Source organism: Xyrauchen texanus, chromosome 30, assembly GCF_025860055.1.
Source record: "Xyrauchen texanus isolate HMW12.3.18 chromosome 30, RBS_HiC_50CHRs, whole genome shotgun sequence".
In the NCBI taxonomy this organism is placed as follows: domain Eukaryota; kingdom Metazoa; phylum Chordata; class Actinopteri; order Cypriniformes; family Catostomidae; genus Xyrauchen; species Xyrauchen texanus.
Window position 1 is genome coordinate 19418198 of NC_068305.1, and position 24129 is coordinate 19442326.

Consider the following 24129-nt stretch of genomic DNA (forward strand, 5'->3'; position numbering starts at 1 on the left):
GTGGACTTTCAAACTGTAGTCTACCTTTTTTATGCCAGTTTTGGAACAGTGGCTTCTTCCTTGCTGAGCAGCCTTTCAGGTTATGATGATAAAGGACTTGTTTTACTGTGGATATAGATTATTTTCTACCTGTTTCCTCCAGCATCTTCACAAGGTCCTTTGCTGTTGTTCTGGGATTGATTTGCACTTTTTGAACCAAACTATATTCATCTCTAGGAGACAGAACGCATCTCCTTCCTGAGTGTTATGATGACTGCGTGGTCCCATGGTGTTTATACTTGAATACTATTGCTTGTACAGATGAATGTGGTACCTTCAGGCATTTAGAAATTGCTTCCATGGATAAACAAAATTTGTGGAGGTCCACATTTTTTTTTTCTGAGGTCTTGGCTGCTAATAGGAAGTCTGTGGAGTAGTTAAAAAATTAGTTTTAATGGCTTCAACCTAAGTGTATGTAAACTTCTGACTTCAATTGTTTAATGCTTATCTTTCCCTGTTACAGTAAGAGTGCAGCCTCTAAAACAATAACTTTCTCATAATAGAAAACTTTTCATGTCGATGGCCGTCATACTTACAAAGCATTTGTCAGTGCTCTCTGTGAAGCTTTGGCCCCCGCACTCAACTGTTACACTATTGTTCTATACATGCTTGCCAGGGACGGCGCCCTGTCTCTCAGAATGGAAGGAAAGCCTTGCATTGAAAGAGAGACGTATTTCTCCAGGTTTCTATTTTCTTTTTCTATAGTCTTCAAACAATGCTTTAAATGAAAAGGCATGCTTGTTCAGGGAAACATCAGAACTTCTCATGAATGGTTGTTCCTTAAGTTCACTCTCAGTCAGTTCCTTATGTCCAGTACATTTGTCTGATGGAACTAGATTTGTAACCAAAAATTTTAGGTTCCTACACAAATGTTGTAATCCATGAGCCATCACAATTATGCCTTTAAACCAGGCATTTAAACTCAGATTGTGCCAGGGGAATTATCACTGTACTTTAATTTCCATTAGATAAAACCATATGTTATCTGAATATTTGGGTATTTGTCAAGCCTCATTGAAGGTACCGCCACACTATTATTAAAGCATGCAAAATTCAGACTTTGCAACCAATTTTGGCAACAGGATATTGTTACACTTTAGGACTTTGTTTTAACTAATAAATTACAAACAATAGTAACTTTTAAATGTAAAAATACGCCATCTACTACATTTCTGCAACACTGCTTATAATGCAGCTTTGAAATTTGTATTCTTTGAAGTGAACCAAGAGGTAAATCTGTAAAGATTATTTTCAATTGGTGAGACATCTTTTCTTTATGTGAATTTGCAGGTTAGAGTTCACCAAACTTGAATTTTATTATGTGAAGGGAGCGCAAAGTGTGATTGCTTACATGATCTGACACAGTATATGTTGAGGCATTGCTAAGAACTTACTGTATATTTGAGACCTCATCAATCAAAATGGCTGTTCGCTCAGATGTTTCCTCATTTATAATTTTTCTAAAGCCCTCTTACACTTGACATATAGTGACATATTATATATTTATATTGGTATATCTCCACACTCCACAGCCGTATACATGAGTCAATGGGAGCGGAGCAAACATAAACCCCTGCAGCTGGCCGAGGAAGAGCCTTCAGAAGCTACATCTCCAGAACCCAGAGTCCCAGAAGAGGGCCAAGCTGGTGAGACAAGCGACGAGACGTCAAGCAACCCTCACCAGCCTCCAGCTTCAGCAGGGGTGACCTATGAGCTGTGTACAGGCTTGGTGGACAAACCCGACCTCTCTTTGGAGGAGATCGCCAGGCAGGAAGTACTGGAAGAATGCGGCTATGATGTGCCAGTCATCAAGCTGAGAAGGATCACATCTTACAGGTGAGAACCCAAGTAACATAGAGTCTTATGGTAAGTAAATTGTTTTTTTTTCACACAAACATCCTTATTAATCTAAATCAATTCCAGTTGCTTGCTTAAATCTTTGTAGAATTGCTGGAAAAGATCATTAACAGTTCAGGTATTAAAACTGAAGTGTAAACCAACTGATAGTTAACAATTACTCCACTTCAATTACCTGTAGGCCAGTGTGATGCTGGAGTTGAAATATATTTTCGTGATATAGCTAGTTAACTAGTTAACTGCATTGTGGAAACCCTTAAGAACATCTTAAACCATTCTAACATAGTTTGCTGGTCTTAGCTGGTACCACAGCCTGGTCTAGTTGGCTGGTTTTAGATAATTTATGGGTACTGTTTAGCTGGCAAGGCTGGGAGACCAGTTAAATGACAAGCTTAATCAGCTGCAGTCTAGCGTCACCAGGCTGATTTATGATGGTTTTTCTTATGGCAGTAAATAAATGTCAGTTAATTAAATTAATGGTTAAAGGTAAATTCTTGCAAATTACTTAAAAGATTTAACAGATTGTAGTGATGACATTAAGTATAAAATATGGATGGTTGTTTGTGTTAAAAACCGATGTGATATGTTCATAAGGCAGTTTAACAGGTTTCAAGTGTGAAAGTGCCTAATAATAACACAAACATTGTCATCACTGATACAATACTGATAATGATAAAAAGGATTACATGTGGAAATGTACAGAGGTCTAGTAATATGCACTATTTCTGACTGGCTTACATTATTATCTCATTGGATTCATGCCTCCCAATTTAATATTTAACCTTCACTTTAATCCTCCATCCTTAACAGCCCTAGAGTAAAGAACAACTCAGATAAAGAATTCAGGGGTTAAATGTGTCCCAATCTCATCTATAAAGGAAGAAGGAACCATGCTGCATAATGCTGTTATCAGTCTTTAGTGAGGAAACCATCATAAACCTCAACGATCTCACACCTGCCAGAGTCTGTGTGAGCATGCAACATCTGCTTATTGCTGTTTACTGTGACCTCTACCACTGCCATCTCTGATTTGCTAAGATATCACATGGAGTCACAAACTACCAAAATACACACATACAAAGACACAGTGAGACACACCTGCCGACTGCCGACCATCAGAAACACATGTGGGCCTCATGCTGCACCCGTTGGTTTTATGGGCTGGGTTGTTACATAAAGGAATGCAGAGCGAGGGGATGGCCTACTTCAAGTTGCTTGCGCTAAAATGTGAAGAAAAAATAATAATAAATATATATATATATTGTGGTGGTGGAGTGGTGGTGGTGTAGTGGTCTAAGCACATAACTTGTAATCTGGTAATCAGAAGCATGCTGGTTCAAGCCCCACAGCCACCACCATTGTGTCCTTGAGCAAGGCACTTAACTCCAGGTTGTTCCGGGGGGGATTGTCCCTGTAATAAGGTCTCTGTAAGTCGCTTTGGATAAAAGCGTCTGCCAAATGCATAAATTAAAATTAAATTAATGTCTAAATAACCTACTGGTGTTAAAGGAATAGTTCAACCAAAAATGTTATTTCTCTTTTAATTTACTCAACCCTTGTGCCATCCCAGACTTTCTTTCTTCAGCAGAACACAAATTAAGATTTTTAGAAGAATATCTCAGCTCTGTAGGTCCATAAAATGCAATAAAGTGTTCTGAAGAAGAAAGAAAGTTATATACATCTGGGATGGCATGAGGGCGAGTAAACGATGAGAGAATTTATTTATTTACCATAATTTATTTATTTACCAGGGACAATGCACATTAATCAACATTTCAGTTTCACACTTCAATGTAAATGTACCAGAGTTAGCTAATAATAAGCTAAGTTTTATCCGTAGTCCCTGGGCAGGTTATAACAAATCAGTGTCCACTATACTCAATACTGCAAGAGAAATACAATTCCAAATACATAAATACATTACAAGAGTGACAGAGATATATAAAAAAAACATTAAGATTATGTAAAGAGCTGAAAATAGGTTGTTGGATTACTTAAGCCATATCTTAAGTTTATGTTTAAACGTTAGGTAATTAGTTCCTTCTCTCAGTTCAGTAGGTAAACCGTTCCAGTAATGGATAGCCTTAAATGAGATTGCTGTTTGTCCAAACTTAGTACGTGTGTTCTGTACAACACAGTCCCCTCCGGTAACTACCCTTGTTACCCTACCACTGCTATCCTTCTGCCTCCCTAATCTTTAAGTCCTCCTCTGCACTGAGATATTTAAAGCTGAAGTACCTAATTTTATGTTTCAATATATTCTCCTATTCCAGCTTGATATGTAAGAGAACCAAGAGAACTTGAAAACTATCGTTATTTGTCAATTATGTAGAAATTACACACGTGAGCTTTAAATCATGTCTCAAAGCTTATCTTTTCTCTCTGGCTTTGCGTCGTCAGTCTAATTGGTAGTATAATGTCCGATGTCATAAAACTTTGGTCAAAATGTGTTGTTTTAAAAAAAAAAAATTAGACCTGACTGTTTCAATATCCATCTACATGTCTGCATGCAAGGCATTCTTCTCCATGTTAATAGTAAATATGGTAGTCAGGCTGTGCTCCACATATTGTGTGCTGTGGACACGCTAAATGAAATATAGCCTATATATATTTTTAATATTCATATATTCTTGGAGAAGAAAGATCAAAAGGTAAGTAGAATGTGAAACATGCTTTCATCTGTAATTAAAATCAGAGCATTTAGGAACATTTTATCTATAGATTATTTTTCTTTGTATACTTATTTTTCTGTGTGCATATAACCAGAGCTCACGGAACTGGGGTAACTTCTATTCATTTTACTTTTGATTAAATATGTGTGCTTGTTAAATGAATGAACTTAAGCACCAGCTTAATAAAGTTACACTTGCATTGCAGAAAATTATTTTCTTTTTTTAGTTTATTATTTTTCCTCTATTGGCAAATAGTTTTACTATTACTATATTACTAACTTACTAAATTCAGTTAGATTTTTCTGAAAACAAGACTTGTTATCATGAGTCATTTTGCTTCTCAAGTAAATGTATCTTATTTGAAGGATAATTCGATATTTTTACAGAAAAATTTGACAAAATTACTAAGAAAATGATTTGTAAATGTTTCTTTCTTTCTGAAAGATTGCTGAATTCAAACTTTTTGTGTTGAAAATAAATCTGCAATTGTCATCCATCAAAAGAAAAGCCTAACTTCTGGCCCCTATACGTGCCTCAGGAGGACTTCCGTTGTTAATTTGTCATATCTGCTCTTCGCTCTTAATGACTGTGTGTCAACATAGACCCCATTCTTCTTTGGTGACTGATACATTAGAATCCAGGAGATCCTTTTTAAGTTCAGACACTTTGATGTAGAGTGGCGTTTTGCAATGCATTGTGGTTAGTTTAAACTTGTGCTAAAAACTGATTGTCGTGGCTTATTCCATTTTTACTCCCTCAGGCAATCATCCATCACTTTGATACTGAGCAGTCATCAGGGCCTTGTAATTTTCTTCCATATTTTATGAGCACATTTTACATTCAGAATAAGTTTTTCTACACTGCAAAGTACTAGGGAAGGGAGGGACTTCTGGAAGCTTTCCATCCCTGTAATGCCTCTGGGTGTCAGGGAGATCTCCATAGTGATATCTCCATGACAGAGTCTCAGGTGAAGTAAGCCCTCAGTGGCACTCACCAGATGCTGCTATGTTGTTGCCCATTAAGGTATGAAAGGTCTTTCTCATACCTGCAGGTCCTGACGAGCGCTATAAGAGCGGCTCTTTCACAGTAGCTTGCGTGTTTAGCGCTAAAAACAACAGAAGTTCTTGTGTGAACATGCATGCCACTGTGAACGAGCTTCTGTCACAGCACTCATTACTCTACAACTGACATCAAATAGTCACTTAAAAATGACTGGATATTTTGAGGGTTTGATTATAGCTGCAGTGTTTTGTTAAGGAAAAATCAGGCGTCCTCAGTTTTCTTTGTTCTTGTGTTGCTCTTTTTTCCTTGTCAAGTGGCCTGAGTCCCGTGTGCCTTCCTCCCACCACAGGTCAGGAGTTGGAGTCACTGGATCCAAGCAGACCATGTTCTACGTGGAGGTGTCCGATGAGAATTGCGTTGGAGAGGGCGGGGGTAAACCTCAAGAGGGCGAATTGATTGAGGTGGTCAAAGTTCCCCTACATGAAGCAATGACCTTCACTTTTGATGAGAGCATCCCGAAAACGATGGGCGTCATTTTCAGCTTTATGTGGTTCCACAGCAACATGTCGCCAAAGTATAAGATCTCCACCAATGTGTAATGTAAAAGTTGCAAGCCATTATTCGAAATACCAGTTATTACATACAGTACATTTTGTATATATTGTATTCAAAATGGTCACTAACAGTGTTGACTTTTTCAGTTGTTTCTTACACTTTTGTTCTGTTTGTTGTGGTTATAGCTATAGTCTTATTTCAAATTCTGATGTAAGAAGCACCTGTGTGCTATCCGCTTTCTGTGGGAGCTGAGACATCCCAATAGGTTGCCATAGAACTAAAGAGGTTCATTGTGAGTTTGTTTGGTGTAACTTAATTCTTTGTTTTTACCATGTGAGGAATTTCAAACAGCCATCTTGTTGAAAGCACACCGTGGCCCTTTAAGTCTTTGTACCAGTGATCATTTCCTCTCAAACTTGAGAGGGCAAGATTTGAAAGTCCACGTTGATACAGTACCATTTAACTTTGGGAAAATTAAAGAAAGATCATTTATAAAGCTGTACGTTGTGGCCAAGAAGTGAGACCACTTGTCATTTTCCCACCAGTTTTGTATACAGAATAATAATTAGAAAAATTAAAAAGAAAGTAAAATAATATTAACTAGTCACAATAATTAATGTGATTATATGTGGACAATACACAGGCAGCTACCCAACTGTGAAAACTTGATAGTCACTACTGTAAACAATCATTAAGTCATTTCTTTACCAAGCAAAGAATAAATAAACAAGCTGTTGCATTTTTTCAGGTCCAAAGCTGACTTTGGTACATTCAGGGTTAGTGACAATTGTAACGGGTACTTGCTTAATGGACCAGGAAAAAATACCAGAAGACTATAAGGCACGAGGAAATAGGTAGCAGGTTTGCTGAGCAATAACAGACACACACAGGAGTTATATGTTAAGGATTACATGTCTTTTTACCTAAAGTATTTTAGGTATTCATTTACATTTTAGATGTAATAAAATAAATGATACAAAACATTAAACATCAAAGACAACAATACAAAATGAAACCTCAATTATTTACCTTGGGTGCACCTGTTACATTTCTCTCTGTATATACCGATATTCACAATTTTACTTGTAAATCTCAAATAAAAGAGAATGCATCTCTTATAAGATCTTCAAATGTGTTCAAATGAATTAATCTTTCTCATTCAGTTGTTATATGTGATCACAAACAATCCATGATTCAAGTTCACATTGAATAAGATACTGATCGATTTTCTTTTCTCTTAAATTTGAAACCAGAAATATTTCAGTCAATCTATAGAAAAGGGAAAGTCAGTGTCTGTGATGGAAGTTTCTTTCTTTTGGTCAGAAGGGTAAGGGAAGATACAGTCATTTTCTTTAGGTTCGTTGTCTCTCTCTTTTTTTTTTTTTAATCGTTTTCAGGAGGCTTGCCATCAAATAGGACAATCCAGCTCAAGAAAAGAGACCTGGCCTCTGTATTCACTTCTCTTCTTTTATAAAGGCACACGTGAACAACAATGGCATCAATGAGCAAGTCAAAATATAAATTCGGCAGCATCCAACAACAAGATTAACACTTGATCATGCAATATAACAAGTTTTTTAACAGTTTTGACCTCTTCAGAGGTTTAAAACACAATATTTCTGTGTTATATACTCAAGTTCAGATCAAAGTTTTCTTCCTCCATCACTCTCCGCATATCTGCACGTCTCAGTGCACTCTGAGCACGTAGTCAACAATGCAAAGCTCTGATTGGCCATGATCGCTCATTAACTTAATTTAAGGCTTGAATCCACCAAAACATAATTTTGATGGGTTCTATATTTATGTATATACAGTATGTTATAAAATGTGATATTGATATCAAAGATATGAATTTTAATATTTATAAATGACCATTATTTATCTTGGGTTACACAAAGCTGAAATGTATTGATGTATTATTGTACATTGCCGCTTAACTTTAAGTTGATTGTTTTGAGTGTGTGTTTTCCACCGAATTTATGAGATACATATTGTTCAATCCTAAAGAAGTATTAGTACCATTCTAGTCCTACAAGTCTAAAGCTGCTTTGCCATAATCATCATAGTAACAATGTTCTCAAATCTTTCAGAATGACTGTATATCAGAAGTGCATGAGCTTGCCTGCTGAGGTTGAATAAAACCCTGGAATTAATATTTTCCCCCAAAAAATATATAGAGTCAGAATAGTTAGATTTACTAGTACCTTCTAAAGTCACAAGAACAAATCCCTTGAATCCCATACATGAAGATCAATTGATTCATCTTACATGAATATAATAATATAATATACTCTCAATATCTTCCTCCAGTGTTTCAGAGGTTGTTTGCAAATTCACTTATAAACATTTTATTAAGATTGTTGAATTTTGATTTTGTTTCATAGAAATCCTCAGTACACCAAAAAAAAAAAAAAAAATTCTAAATCAGATTCTTGCTCTATTGCTGTTCAGTTCTGATTCTCTTATGCACAGATCTTTCACTGGTTTCATTGTGGGTTTGATTATTTAGTGAAGGATATTCATGTTATCCAAGCTAATTACACATGTTATTTAGCATTTGTTAATACTCAGTCTTTGTTTCTGCCACGACAAATGATCACCACCACTTAAAATAAATACAGTATTGTAAGCTGATTGCATCTTGTTGTAAAACTATTCTGTTGTGATTGAGTGTTATAACTTAAATGATCAATACTCACATTACTGTGCAAATGTTTTAGGCACTTATAGTGAGGATGTCTTCAAAAATAATGCTATTCATTTATCACTTAACGCCATACAAAGCCTATTAAAAAAAAAAAAAAGCTAAATCAATATTTGGTGTGACAACATTTGCCTTGAAAACTGCATCAATTCTCCTAGGAACACCTGGACACATTGTTCTTGGTTGTTGGCAGATGTTCCAAGCTTCTTGGAGAACTTGCTTCAATTACTTCTGTCTCTTCATGTAATCCCAGACTGACTCAATGATGTTGCGATATCAGCTTTGTGGGGGCCATACCATGTATTGTAGGGCACCTTGTTTTTCTTTTCAATTGTATTTCCAAAGGGAATGTTGAAATCTAAAACATATATTTCCTACTGATAAACTAAAAGCAGAATATATGAAATAAACACTTTAAGACAAATATAAAATAACTGTTCTTGTGAAAATATAATGTGCCTAAGACTTTTGCACAGTAATGTATGCTAATAATACGTTACCATCTTCATATAATCATAATCAAAAAGAGTGTTGTGGAAAAGAGCAAATGGGTTTAGTTTGGTCCACAACAGAGGAGCTAGAGCATGTTGGTAATGTTAAAGTTGAAAGTTTCCTGCCAGACAGGAGTGGGTGTAAGACATTTGTAGATAACTGGTGATTTCTGCACCTTTAGCATTGTGATTGGTGGGTTCAATTGGACATGCTTCATTTAAAGTATGCAAATGAGACATTTAAGATTTATGCATTGTTTTGAGGGCACTACTAGGTATTATGTATCTTTTTCTTACAAAACTCTGTTTTTTTTGTATGTTTATCTCAGGATAGGGCTTCGGATTTATTGTCATGTGCCACTGTTACTAATGCTTGATTTTCAGTATTTCAGCAGATCATCATTAATGTCTTTTTATCTCTTTGATTTCACAAAAAATATATATATATATTATTTTCATTTATGGCACCTCGTGCAAATATACTATACATATTTAAAATATGTAATATATACATATCTTGTATATATCAGAAAGTAAATATTGCATGTTCACTGTATGACATTTGATCTGCATTCAGTTTAAATGAATAAAAAAGATTTGGTGCCTAAGGCTATTGAGTCTCTACTTTCATATGTCAATTTCAGTCTGTGTCAGCTCACTAATCATTCTGTTAAAGCAATGTTGTTAAGTAAGAATGATAGTTCACTCAATGACAATTCTCTTATCATTTACTCTCACGCTATGGAAGCACTGGGGCTTTCTCTCAAGATATGACCCTTTTGTAAAGAGATGTCTTTTAATTGGTAATTAATGACTCATTTATTAGAACTTGCTCTCATATGACGCACGGTGGACTAACATATTTGTTTTGTGCCATTGTAGTTCTGAAGAAATAGAGTTGAGACATTTTTAAAAACACTGCCTTAAAGGAATAGCTCACCCATAAATTACATTTATTTGTACACACCCTTATGCCATCCAAGATATGTATGACTTTCTTCTGCTGAACACAAATTAAGATTTTTAGAAGAATATCTCAGCTCTGTTGGTCCATTCAATGGAAGTGAATGGTGGCCCAACTTTGAAGGTCCAAAAAGTACATAAAAGCAGCATTAAAGTAATCCGTGCAACTCCAGTGGTTTAATGATTGTTTTCTGAAGCAATATGTTGGTGTGGATGAGAAACATCTTTTTTTCTTTTTTTTTTAATAATTTTTTTACAATGAATTCTCATCCCTACCCAGTAGGTGGCGATATGAAGAACATTTGCTATAGATTTATAGGTTTAAAACTAACTTAAAAACGGATTTATCCTTTTTGGACGTTCAAGTTCTGGTCATCATTCACTTGCATTGATTGGACCAACAGAGCTGAGATATTCTTCTAAAAATCTTTGTTTCGTTCTGATGAAAGAAAGTCATACACATCTGGGATAGCATGAGTGTGAGTAAATGATGAGAGAATTTTCATTTTTGGGTGAAATATTTCTTTATGTTTAAATGACTTGATGGATTCCTATAAATTGTATGAAGTCTATTGCTGTAGTATTCTTTAATGGTATGACCTGATAAATAATAAATTCAGTGAGAGGATATTTGTTGTGGTGAGATTATCTATTCCACTTGCCCCCATGCCACTCTCTTTTGCCCTCTCCTTTTTCTAGTCCCACACCTTTTTGTTACAATCTGCCATTCATGTGCCAAACAATCATGATGTTTTCATTTAAGATGAGGGACTATTCATCAAGGCCTTCTCATCCAGAGCTTTCTAGGGGTCAGAGAGAGCTCTTCGTTGTGTAGCCGTCTCCAGAAGAGCATTGAGAGGAGTTGAGTTGTCAAGGTTATGTTTGTTTTCATCTCTGCTTTATTTAGGCACATTGGTAATCATTAGACAACCTCACTGACCGATGTCCGGGGTGAGGGATTGTTGAGGAGGGACAGGTGGTTGGGTGAGGGGGTCACAAATAATAGCATTAAGTAACTGAGTGCAACTACCATGAATTTTCTATAGCAACAGCACGCCTCACAACAAGGCATACAATGAGCATGATCTGTGAGGCAGAATAGAGGCGAAGACGTGGCAAGTGCGTTTAAGCATGTGTTTTATGCTTCTTGATTTACTGATGGCTTTGTTCAGATGACCTAGAAAGGGCTTGTGCACTGTACACTAAATGCATAATATAAATAATTTGCTCATTTGTCAGCTTATATATATATATATATAAAAATAAATAAATTTAAGAATAGAGAAAATATGCTTTGATTGGTTAATATTAACTAATTTATTAAACCAATGTATTTATTTTTCACATTATGTTCAGGACTCTGTATACTCTGACAGTATATTCACATCATATCTCTATCAAAATACCTGTTTTTGTGTTCTGCAGAAGTTTTCAAACTTTAAGTTTGTGCTGCATGTTTCTCACCCTCTCTTCACAGCATAGGAGAAATGTGCCCTGCACTGTGATTGCCCCTCTAATTATCAGCCATAGGTTTACCACCACTTGCACCAGAATAATAGGTCTGTATTCCAGAAGTTGTACTTTTTGGAGCCTGGCATCATTTTGATTTGCAGAGGGAGAGTTGTTGTACAATGTAAATTATGTGCAAGAGACACAGTTGTGCTGCATTATGTTTTGCACCAACCCCATCATTTTTATAATATAATTTGGGTTTTGTTTTGATGCACATATTTCTAATAGGTATCGCAAACCAGACAGTTTCTCAAGTCAATTGTCAGTATGTTATAATTTCCTATACATTACTGTGCAAAAGTTTCAGGCACATAAGATGTTTCACAAAAACATTTGTCTTAAGATGGTTAATTATTTCTTCAATTTTAGTGTGTCAATAGGAAATATACATTTCAACTGCCAAACATTACTTTTGCAAAAAGAATAGAAGAACAGGGAGCCCTGCAATAGATGGCATGGCCCACACAGTGCCCCCCACTGAACATCGAGTCAGTCTAGGATCATGAAGAGACAGTAGTAATTGAGACACCCTAAATACATAGAAGAACTGTGGAGAATTCTCCAAGAAGCTTGGAACATCTTATCTGCCAACAAACAAGAAAAACTGTATCCAAGTGTAAGTAGGAGAATTGGTGCTGTTTTGAAGGCAAAAGTGTTCACACCAAATATTGATTTAGATTTTTTATTTTTACTGGACTTTGTATGACATTAATTGATTAATGAAAACGATTTATGTCATTCTATTTTTAAGAAATCCTCGCATTTTCATAAATGCCTAAAACTTTTGCACAGTACCATCGTCACATATGTTTTGAGTATTTGCCACCTGTAAACTGCCGAGTTCACAGTTGGTTAAAGCTAAGTTATGCATGTGCTTGCTTTGCTTTTTTGTGTGTGTGTTGCTTTGTTTGTTTGTGTTTTGTGTTTCTTTGTTCAGTTTTGTGTTGATTTGTTCTGTTGTGATGCTTTGCTTTTTGTGTTGTGTTGCTTTGTTTTGATTGGATTTGTTTGTTTTTATTTTTTTATTTATTTTAAAGCAATTTAATCAGAAATCTGCTTTTAACAGATGTTTCTTTAACTGACAGTTTGATCCGCACACATCACTTTATTTAGTAAGGGTCAGGAGCTAAACACGGAAGGAGACAGGGCAGATTGGGGGAACTCCCTGTTTTTACGGATGGAAAATGTCTTCCGTAATGTTTTATTCCTACAAATAGCATGTTATTACTATATAACGATTTCATGATAATACCATGGAATATCAATATTGCCTTGCAGTGGGCCGGTCATCTCAAGTGAGGGCGCCTGTTACTCAGGTCCACTATTACACCCCTGCTTACTGTTATTCTTAAGTTTCAATGCTCTCATAAATCATCTATGAAAAGGAAAATGTAACATAACAAAATGTTCTTGATGAGGTGATGAGGTCAGCATCTCAGCTCATGTTGAGCGTCAGATTCAAAATGTCATGCTGGTTCCGATCTTTCCCTCCCTTAAGGGAAAGGGCACTTCTATTTCTCTGAAGCTCTGATCTGTCATCACTCCCCCATCCTGCTTCTCACACCAAGTGCAGCTGATAAGATTCACTGTAGATAAAATGATCTTTATGCATTAATGGCACAGATGTGCATGTTTATGTGAACTTGCCCCATCTTGATATCAACCACTGGCTCCCTCTAATGTGCAGTCTGATTGCAAGCCAATAAAATTATCTTGCTTTTGCCAGAAAAGGTAGAGGCCAAGATGCAGGACTGATTTGCAGTGTGGTTTGACAGAGCTGTGCTTCAGTGGGGAATACCCAAACATCCTCAGGAGAGAATTGTCACGCTAGGCAGGAGGGTGATTAATTAAGGCCTGTTGTTTTCTGCTTTGGGTCTGAAAGGTACAACAGTAGCCTCAGATAACATGGTGGTGGTACCTTATATGCAAGCCACTGATCTGTCGTTTTGTCTGCTAGTTTATTTGCAGAGCTTATGTGATCTGGCGGCCAAATGTATCATATATGTCACAGGTGCATATGCATCAACTTTGAAATTCACCTTTGTTTGAAATTTTGTCAAATGACAACATAGTTACAGTTCAGTGTGTTAATCTAGCTATGAAATTTGGTTCTGTTACATAATCGTGTCTAATTTATAATTTTCTTGTCAATGCAAGACATGTACACTTTTTTTTTTTTTTGCTCTCCTCCAAAATAATTACGAAAAATTCAAACCAGCAATTAAGTGCCTCGTGGTCACAAAATCATTTTGTTTAAATATCTGCTATTTAGTGTATATTTTATGGCAGTTCTGCATTCGTTTTCTGCATGATAATTGCATAGATATTTGTAGAACTGATTCAAACAAAGTCACTTACAGTATTAGTAGTAAAGTAGGCTAATTGCCAGAGCCTAAATACTTGGAATCTGTGCACAGTGAGACTGTAGTTGTCAAGGGATTGTCCTGCCTGTTATTTCCTCCCAAGTCTAACCATTCAAACATAGCCTGTGGCATGAAATCTGCAAGTTTTCTTTCTATAGTTATACAGTCTCTTAACAGTTTCAGTTTTTCAAAGCATTATTATCTAACCATATAATCATAATTATTTTTCATCTATGAATTAAAACTGCTTTTCTATTTATAAATATATTATTATTATCATCATAGTCATTATTTATTTATTTATTCATTCAATTTATTATAGGTCTAACATTAACATTTTCAGATTAATTATTACTAATTATTAATTAGAGCATCATCATCTGTTTTGCCTAATGTGAAGATTCGATTTTCCATACTGTCCTGCTGAGACTAGACCTGACTTCCAGTAACACTTGCCTTCACTTTCACTCTTTTGTGAATGGCTTCCAAAACCTCAGGGTAGGGCACTCTGAATTTGATATGAGCTTGATCATTTGGTTCTTACTTCTAGCTACATCATCATGTAGGGTTGTGTTACAGATAAGGGCTTTTCTATCTATCTATCTATCTATCTATCTATCTATCTATCTATCTATCTATCTATCTATCTATCTATCTATCTATCTATCTATCTATCTATCTATCTATCTATCTATCTATCTATCTATCTATCTATCTGTCTGTCTGTCTGTCTGTCTGTCTGTCTGTCTGTCTGTCTGTCTGTCTGTCTAGTCTGTCCGTCCGTCCATCCTGACATTGGGAAATAATGCAAGCATATCCTTAGGCTGTAATTCTAACAGGATTGCATCTTTAATATATACAGTACAGGCCAATACCCTGTGCAAACAGTTAGAAAATAATATTCATGGCATACATATTTGTACACTATCATATTAAACATTCAGAAATATGAACCCTTTCAGAAAAATAAAATTCTTACCTGCTTATCTGAAATATATGCCTGTCTGCTTTCTTCACCCAGAAAACAACAACTGATAATTACTATGGATACCTTTAACATCTCCACTAACTCCACATATGACTCGTGATATATTTTGTGTTTTCAAAATGAATTTGATAGTTTTACCTCTTCAGCAGTATTTATAAAACTACCATAAAAATTCTCATCCAGTAATAATAAATGACTGTTATTTGCCCATATATAGCCAGCACTGAGAAAAGTAACAGGTACGTGCCAGCACCGTCAATGTTTTGCATTTGAATCCCCCACCCCCCAATGGGTGACTGACGCTCCCATGTATCTCCTTTTGTGTTCCATGGAATAAAGGAAGTCATATAGGAGTGGAACAACATGAAGGTGAGAACATCATGATGGATTTTTAAATTCTGAGAAAGTAATTTTGGATTTGAAATGAATGCTGGTGTGAAATGAATGCTGTCAACATGTGGGTTCCTGGACAGAGGTACATACAGATGTTCTCATTCCAGACCTGAAAGCAGAGTTTCTTGGAAGAGGTGGATTTTGTGAATCGTGACTTGCCTTCCAACCCACCTACTACATTCCACAAACATTCTATAGCACAACTACAGTCGTGCTGTGTGAAGAACTAGTTGCCAGGGAACGAGAAGGCAACAGGTCATGGAACACCCCCACAGGGTTTTATTCAATGAGATGCAAGTCTTCCTGTCTGCCTGATTGCCTTTGTGCTTCACAGAGCATCTGCTAACCTTCAATGTATCTTCCAAAGAGCTGAGACTGAGTTGTATTCTTCATCAACTGAACATCAATTATTCACTTTCCATGCTTTCGCTTTTACTCTTGTTGCTTTTATCAATGCACATCATATATGTGATTAGAAATGGTTGAACAAACATTTGTCTTGTCTTGTCTTTTTTTTTTTTTTTTGGGCAGAACATAAAAAAGATTGAACAAAAAAGCATGTTATTTTACATGCTGGTAACCAGTTAAAGGGATAGTTCACACAAAATGAAAATTCTCTCATCATTAACTCATGCCATCCCAGATGTGTATGACTTTCGTTCTTCAGCAGAACACAAACAAATATTTTTAGAAGAATATCTCAGCTCTTTGGGTCCATACAATGCAAGTGAATGGTGATCAGTATCTCCAAAAGTCACATAAAGGAAATATAGAAGTAATCCATAAGACTCCAGTGGCCAAATCCATATCTTCAGAAGTGATACAATAGGTGTGGGTGAGAAACAGATCAATATTGAAGTCCTTTTTAACTCTAAATCTCCACTTTCACTTTTACATCTGAAAGTCACATGTGGTGCCTATTTAGTTTCACTTTCACACCTGAAAGTAAAGATAAGTGGAGATTTAGAGTCAAAAGGAGCATAAATAGTGATCTGTTTCTCACCCACACCTATTATGTTGCTTCTGAAGATATTAGAAATATGGATTACTTTTATGTTTCCTTTATGTGATATTTGGAGCTTCAAAGGTCTGATCACCATTCACTTGCATTGTATGGACCTACAGAGCTGAGATATTTTTCTAAAAATCTTTGTTTGTGTTCTGCTGGAGAAAGAAAGTCATACACATCTGGGGGCATGAGGGTGAGTAAATGATGAGAGAATACAAATTTTGGGGTGAACTATTCCTTTAATAACGTTATTATTTAACCCATAATTTTTCCTGAAAACAAATAATTCTAACGGGTTACAGACATGGTCACAAAAGGATTTGTGCATGCAAAATTATTTTGGACACCACAACAAACAGGATATAATGTCACGCTCAAGCGCCTCTAGTTTGAATCTCAAATAGAAAATAATAATATATACAGAATGTTAAAATATACTATCTACTCACTTGACAACTTAAAAATATATATTTTTTTTATTGAGGCAGGATGTCTGTTTGTGATATTTTCTTCTTTTGGTCACATTTCCAAGTCTTCTCATAATCCGAATTTGCAGTGGAGCAAAATTTCTTCTCATGAGCTTGCGTGTCCAATCTCCTGTGTTCAGATGCATTTAAATGGGATTGAATGGAGTGCAAATTCTAGTATGACCACACCTTACCATTTGGAAAGGAGTCTTGCGGAATGTCAGTAAACTCTCTGAACAAATCAAAACATTTAATGAAAAACATTTCGTTTCTGATTCCTGTCCACAAATGTGAAATGCACAAAAGATATTACAGTCATAGTAGTATGTTAGTATACAGGTAATGAACAACTGAATGATATCCTACCACACATGCCTGTCAAAACATATGATATTTCCACTATGTTACTACTTGTGATTAAAAAGTGATGAGCTCCTCTCACGCGTCATAGCTCCCAAATTCGTCCAGAGTTTTGCGGAGCACTTTCATATGTAATCCGACACATGGACCTCTTACAGCTCACCCATTGTGTTTTAGCATGAGAGGCCATCTGTGCAGCTGGCTATGGGTTCCTACTCCCTTTCTCAGAACACTCCCAGGTGTGACCAGCCCTTTGAAGAGCAGGGAGCATTGTGCCCACCACTGGAGTTATTACTCGCCAACAAAGAGTTGGAGGACACACTATATGATTCCAACACACTGTCCATCTGTATGCTAATGAGAAATGGTGTGCAAACTGGGGGCAGCGAAACTGGATATGGCTGCCCACTCAGTGTCCTGAGAGCCTTTTGCATAGGAAATGATGGTCAATAACAGCTGGTCAACAGGTGTCATAGTGTGTGTTTTAAATTATGTACCATACACTATGTAGATACTTACATTATACAGTATGAACTAGGCCTTGTAGGCTACGTCTCAAATGGGACACTAGTGCTTTTTTTATTTTACTACACAGAAGCATTCACCTTTTTTCAATGGAGGGAAATTTTGTTTCAAATGTATGAGCACACTAGCATTAGCGTGTTAGCATAATGATGCATATTCACACAACCTGGGGTGAAGGGAAAGCATTCAACTTTCATTTAAAGGTGCTGTCTTCTCCTCAGAATTTTCTGTAGTAAACATGTCCACCATCTTGGCATTGTTTTGCCTGGCTAGCATTGCGGCATGATAACCCCTTCCGCTGAGAAGGGTAAGCTGCATTTGTTTAGCATATAGTGTCCAACATTCCACACTTTGGTTGAAAAAGTACATCATTGTACAGTAGTACACTATGTCCTGTAGCATTTTTCAGTGCAAACGCACTACTCGCTCTATGTATGCTAAAAACGGTGCAGATGTATGCAAAATTGTAAAGACCTATAGGTGCACTCCCTGGTATGATAATTGGGTGGAGGCCCTTTTGGATGTTGACATCCTAATAAATTCATAGCATTTCCCAGTTAGTCATTAATTTATTTTTCCTTAAATAATTTTACAATCTGTTTTGTCCACTTGCATTGGTGAGTCATAATATTATTTACCAGTCCCATGCTAAAGACACAAATGTTACTTAAGAAACAATTGAATGTTGTGGATATGTACATTGGTTATTATCATAGTAGTTATAATTGGTTCATTGATGCATTTAACATCTCAGCTATCATGAGTCATGTCCTGGCCATTGTAATTCATGAAGGGGTCACTCTCAGTGCTTTTTGTGTTAAAGGAATGATCTCAGATTTTGATTTAGAGTGAGGCAGAGGACCTGCTGTGAGAACACAAGGTCCTCTCTGCTTATCTGTTGACATTGTAGATATTTATGGGGCTTCACCGACTACACTCCCCAGCACTGTCCCCTACAAAATCTGCTTCTTTCTTTTCTCTCTGTATTTTTCTATAGAGATGAGCAAGAAGGAGCAAAGGAGTTTTGACTATCTTAGACTCAGTGAACCTTTCTTGAACCAGTGGGCGGATGTGGGGCTTGGAATGGATTAGAATAAAAACAAGCAAACAGGGGAGTCACCATTCAGACTCTGTTGTAGGATATCCTGGATGAGTTCATGTCGCTGGCTGTTTTTGGGCAGCCAAAGCATGTAGAGTTTGATATGCTCAGCTCTCATGAGATTCTGAAGCCACTAGGTCACGGTGTGATGTCATAAAACAGGACGGACATCCTGGTCTACTCTAGCCTAAATATAACCGTGTTTCACAAATGGAAGAAAAAATCATTCTTGAGTGGAGGTTGACACTGCATTTTAGAACAAGACAGAAACAACCCTGAAATTATTAAGATTAATAAAGATATGACTGTGATTACAATAGTCTCACAAATGTGTTGTTTATGGCTTTGCAATTGTACATAAATAGCACAGATGAAATAGAGTAGACAAAACTGAATAAACTACGAAGGCAATGGTAAATAAGGAGAATGGAATTTAAAAAAATTGTCAAGTTAGGGAAAGGTTAATGGATAATAAATAGATGTGCCCCACTTGAATTAATTTGTTAACAAAATAGAATCGTCACTCAACCCTCAGCAGAGAGGTTTTACGTATTTAATGGCACAAATAGCATAGGCATGTCCCAGCTCTCTGCCCTCTTCAGAGACCCATATGAAATGAGGGTGAAGAGTCTCTTGATTATACACAACTCATCAGCATTTTCAAGTGAGATCTAATTATTCATTGTTAACATAATTTATTGTGAACTGCTTCTCACCCATCCATACTGTACATACATGCATACATACATACATACATAAGGGAAGTATGCAGAGCATCAGTTTCATTTCCAGACTGCAGCCTCAGTGAATCCAGGAGTTCTTTTTCCCTGACAAACTTTGTCAGGGTTGACTGGGCCCATTGTAAATGGTCTAATTGTAAAAATGATTGGGCAGAGCAATCTGTACCTGCTCCAATGGAGAAAATCTGTCAGGGCTGTGTCAGGCAGACACAAGATATCCAATTCTCCTGGACAACCACTGATTATGTATTACTTTTCATAATCTGTATAACTATATGTGCAGAGGGCCAAGAATATCCAAAAATGTGTCCATTGCACTTTTTTATGTTGCAGGGCAGGAGGAAGTAACGTTTCCTCCAAGAGGACTAAGTACATCAGTGATCAGGGTGTGGGGAGTCTCAGCTCTGTCAGTTGTCGGATGCCCTCATGTTCTGCACCACTGCAAATATGTAGAGGGATGTGACCTCACAAAATGGACTGTTATCTATTGAAGTAATTGCTCATCCAGTAATACATTGTTATATATAAGTTGAAAAAGGTGATTTAAAATACATTTCTGTAAAATGTTATTATATGAGACAAATACTGTTTTTAATATAATTTATGAATCTAATTATCATTAATACAAAGTAAAATAATATTAATTCACAATTTACAATACGTATATGCAAATATAATTTTGGCTTCAGAGAGGTCATGACTCTACTAGGTTGTAGTATTTATATCATTTAATGCAGATATGTCTACAAATATCCTCTTTAATTTCTCACATTTTAACTGTACATAACAATGTTAACAGGGTTGACATTTTAAATGCATTCCATTCTGGCAAGCAAAGCAAAACATAAGATAAACTGATAAAAAAAAGAAGTGACTTGTCTTAGTCATTATGACTTAATCAGTTTTTTTTGTGTGTTGTTGTTATTGTTGTTGTTTTAACTAATTATTAATTTATTAAATGGGGGAAATGAATGGTAACAGGGTTGAAACATAATCTGAGGACACAAAAACAGTATTTTAAAAATACATTGTCAACTAAAATAAAGTCAAAATAAAAATCATATAAAGATATTAAAGATAAAATGTAACTTTTTCTTTCCATATATTTTGTTTTCATGAAAATAGTTGCATATTGTAAGAATTTGGAAATACAGGGAACAAAAAGAGCATCATAATGAAAACAAATTTTAATATTTTTTATTGTTGTTTAAGTTGATTTGTTTAGAAAAAAACTATATAGTATAAGTTGTCATTGGCTACTGTTTTCATTGTTGAAATAATTTTTATGCATATATACTGTATATGAGGGACATAAATGGCAAAAATGAACCATTTCTTTCTTTCTAAGCTGCTGTAATAAATTAGAAAATGATGAATGTTAATGATGAATAGCGCATGAGGAAATAGTTTATTTCACATTATTTAAGCTTTTAAGAGTGACACGCTTCATACAAGGAGACATTTTCATTATGTAATGTGACACACTTCACTACCAAAGTTGTCAATCATGTCTTCATGAATGAGGCTTAGGTGGCCAACGGCTTACTATGAACATCGTTTATAGACCATGAAGAGTGAGATTCCATTGAGGACAACCAATGCCATTTATTCATTCTTATGTCCATTCTTTAAACGTTATGGGAGGATATAAAGCAGTGTACTTTGCCATGTGTTACTTCAATCTCCTAGTAGCCACAAATCACTCTTTTTTTACCACTCTGCGGTGACGGCCCATTGAAGACCATTTGTGCTTGATAAGACTGTTCAGAAAACAGTGTTTGTTGTAGTGGTCATGGGCTAAAACAAACACAACTAAAAACTTGATGGCTGTTGATTAATAGCACTCATGAAGGGTGTCAAACACCTACACAGGTTTGGGGAGCAGGGATCTGCACAGACATTTTGTGGGGCAGGGGCTCAATTGGGGAAAAGGGCACTTCTCATAATTATTTATTTAAAAAAAAAATATATTATATAATTATATAGTATATTAACACAACTCTGACTTCCTTACCAATTTATTTTAATGCCCTCACACTCACGCAATTGTTTCATACTCAACAGATTTCTACAAAATATTGACAAGTCAATATTGTCAGCTTTACGCTAAACTAAAATGCGTTTCTAGCCATTTTACATGCACGTTACCTGACACGATTATATTTTTTAATCAAGAAAATTCACATTGGATCATAATTTCTCTTTTTCTAGTAAGACCTTTGATATTAGGGCAAAATTAGTATTCTTGATAGTATTATAAAAAAAGTATTCTCCGCTCACGCCGATCTCTGAGCCCCTCCTCTCTCACTACCCTTGACGGTGGGGCTGCCAGGGGGGTGCTCTATGATTCCCCAGGTGGATAAGTCGGTTGCGGTGCACCTGTGCCCTCAAAGCACAGCCACCTTGTGGAACCGCCCTAGACTCCTGTCCAGGGCCTGTAGGCTAATGTCGCCACTGGCTCTCTTGCAAGTGCACCTAGCCAAGGTGCTGAGAGAACTGCACATGGGTATTTCTGACCCGGGATTGATGCAGGAGCTGTGTACCCTCCGTTCGATGAAGGTCATGGAGCAGACTCTCGGTCAGGCGATGTCCATCTTGGTGGTCCAGGAGTGCCACCTATGGCTCAACTTGGTCGAGATGAGGGAGGCTGACAAGGTACGGTTCCTTGACGGCCCCATCTCCCAGGCTGGTCTATTCGGCCACACCGTCCAGGACTTTGCACCCCATTTGCTCGTCGCCAGGGGCGTCCCTCTGCGGCAACTATAACTCTTTATATAATGGTTGTTGTGATCGCCGGACACCGCACATTTATGGCAGGCACGACACTGCGGAGGCGGGCCCTCCGACCCTGCATGCCCAGCTGCGGCACAACACACCCACGCCCAGGAGGTTGTGATGGATTACGAGGACGGTTCCCTCTCCCCCGTTGCTGACCAGTCCTGCGTGACCATGGTGCGTAGAGCCAAGTAAGTGCTTCGATGTCCCCAGACTCAGCACGGCCACGAATTTGGGGTGCGAGCCCCCTCAATGTGGCGCATCCGGCTCTGCCCCACCATGAGGCCCCACCTGCTGGTACATTTAACGTGATTGTCTCCTTGGTCCCCCTCGTCCTGAGCATGGGGGCATGGCTTGCACTCCCCAACACATCCCAATGGCTGACCGGGATCCTCCGACTTGGGAATGCGATTCAGTTTGCCAGGCACCTGCCCGGGTTCAAGTGCAGGGCAAGAAAACTGCGGGGAGACCCGTTTGAGCCCTGGAGTCAGTTGCGATAAAGGCGGTCTCTTGAAGACTGCCCTCCTGACTGAGCTCATGTCCATCAAGAGGGTAGGGGACCTGTAGGCTTACTTTGTCAGCGACACGTGCCTGGAGTTCAGTCCAGAATGCTCTCACGTGGTCCTGAGGCCCCGACCAAGCTATAAACCCAAGGTTCCCACAACCCCGTATAGGGATCGGGTGGTGAAACTGCAAGTGAATCTGCCCCGTGAGGAGGCAGTTTGTCAGGTACAAACAGGTAAGTTTGCGAGACCACTGGCCGGGTGTACCGCTTGCATATAGTGCCTTTCCCCTACTGGGGGAGATGTGCACTTTTTACCTCCCATCAGTGTTCACGAGACCGTGGGCCCTGGACGTACTTCCTGCTTAGCCCTGTGGCAGGCAGATTCGCGGAGAAGTTCGATGCTGGCCCAGTACATGTGCTAATAGGACCTGTACTGTGGTAGGTGCTCTTCATGCGCTGGTTGCTTCTATGTAACCCTGTGTGATGTAACTTCCATGAGACAGTTTCCCTGTTGGTAAGAGTCCCCCTCTGCCACCAGTCACCGTGTTTGCAGAGTTCCATCCCCTCTGGGTAGGATCTACAATGGGGACTTCTCCACATGCAACGCTGCCGACAAGACTCGGTAAGCCATGTGACATATTTCCACACAATTGCCTCCTCTTCGGGCAGGCTATGGTCTCCGTGGTGTCTTCTTATTGGGAAAGGACACCCCCATGACGTGGACATTTATGGCCCCCAGCTGAACGATTTCCATTCTTTTTTGGGGAGAAAATAAAAAAAAGAGAAGAGGCCACAGCCGGGGCGGCCTGTCCCCATTTTTTGCAGTTGAATTGTTCCCGAGGAGCAGGGGGCCGTATGACGTTCGTAGGAGCGTTGGGGGAGGTTACGTGATGGCCAAGTGTGCTGGCTACGAGGCACGCAATGGTTTGCCGTCTCGCACCGCCAGTCCACGTAACACAGTTCAGCTAGTTCTGGCGTTTCGTATAGGGACCCCTAGTGTCACTACATTGACACAACGTCGAGTGAGTGACAGATAGGAACGTCCTGGTTACTTTTGTAACCTCTGTTCCCTGATGGAGGGAATGAGACGGTTTGTCCCTCCTGCCACAA

At 37.7% G+C, this 24129-nt stretch overlaps 1 protein-coding gene across 1 annotated transcript in view; it reads left to right on the plus strand.

The window, feature by feature from the left end:
• LOC127624174 (uridine diphosphate glucose pyrophosphatase NUDT14-like) overlaps nucleotides 1-10163 on the plus strand; it is a 42415-nt gene extending 32252 nt beyond the window's left edge. Inside the window, exons 4-5 of the mRNA XM_052098876.1 lie at nucleotides 1572-1875; nucleotides 5920-10163. Of these exons, the coding sequence (XP_051954836.1) occupies nucleotides 1572-1875; nucleotides 5920-6169 (554 nt within the window). The 3' untranslated portion in view covers nucleotides 6170-10163. The remainder of the gene's footprint in view (nucleotides 1-1571; nucleotides 1876-5919) is intronic.
• Nucleotides 10164-24129: the final 13966 nt, after the last annotated feature.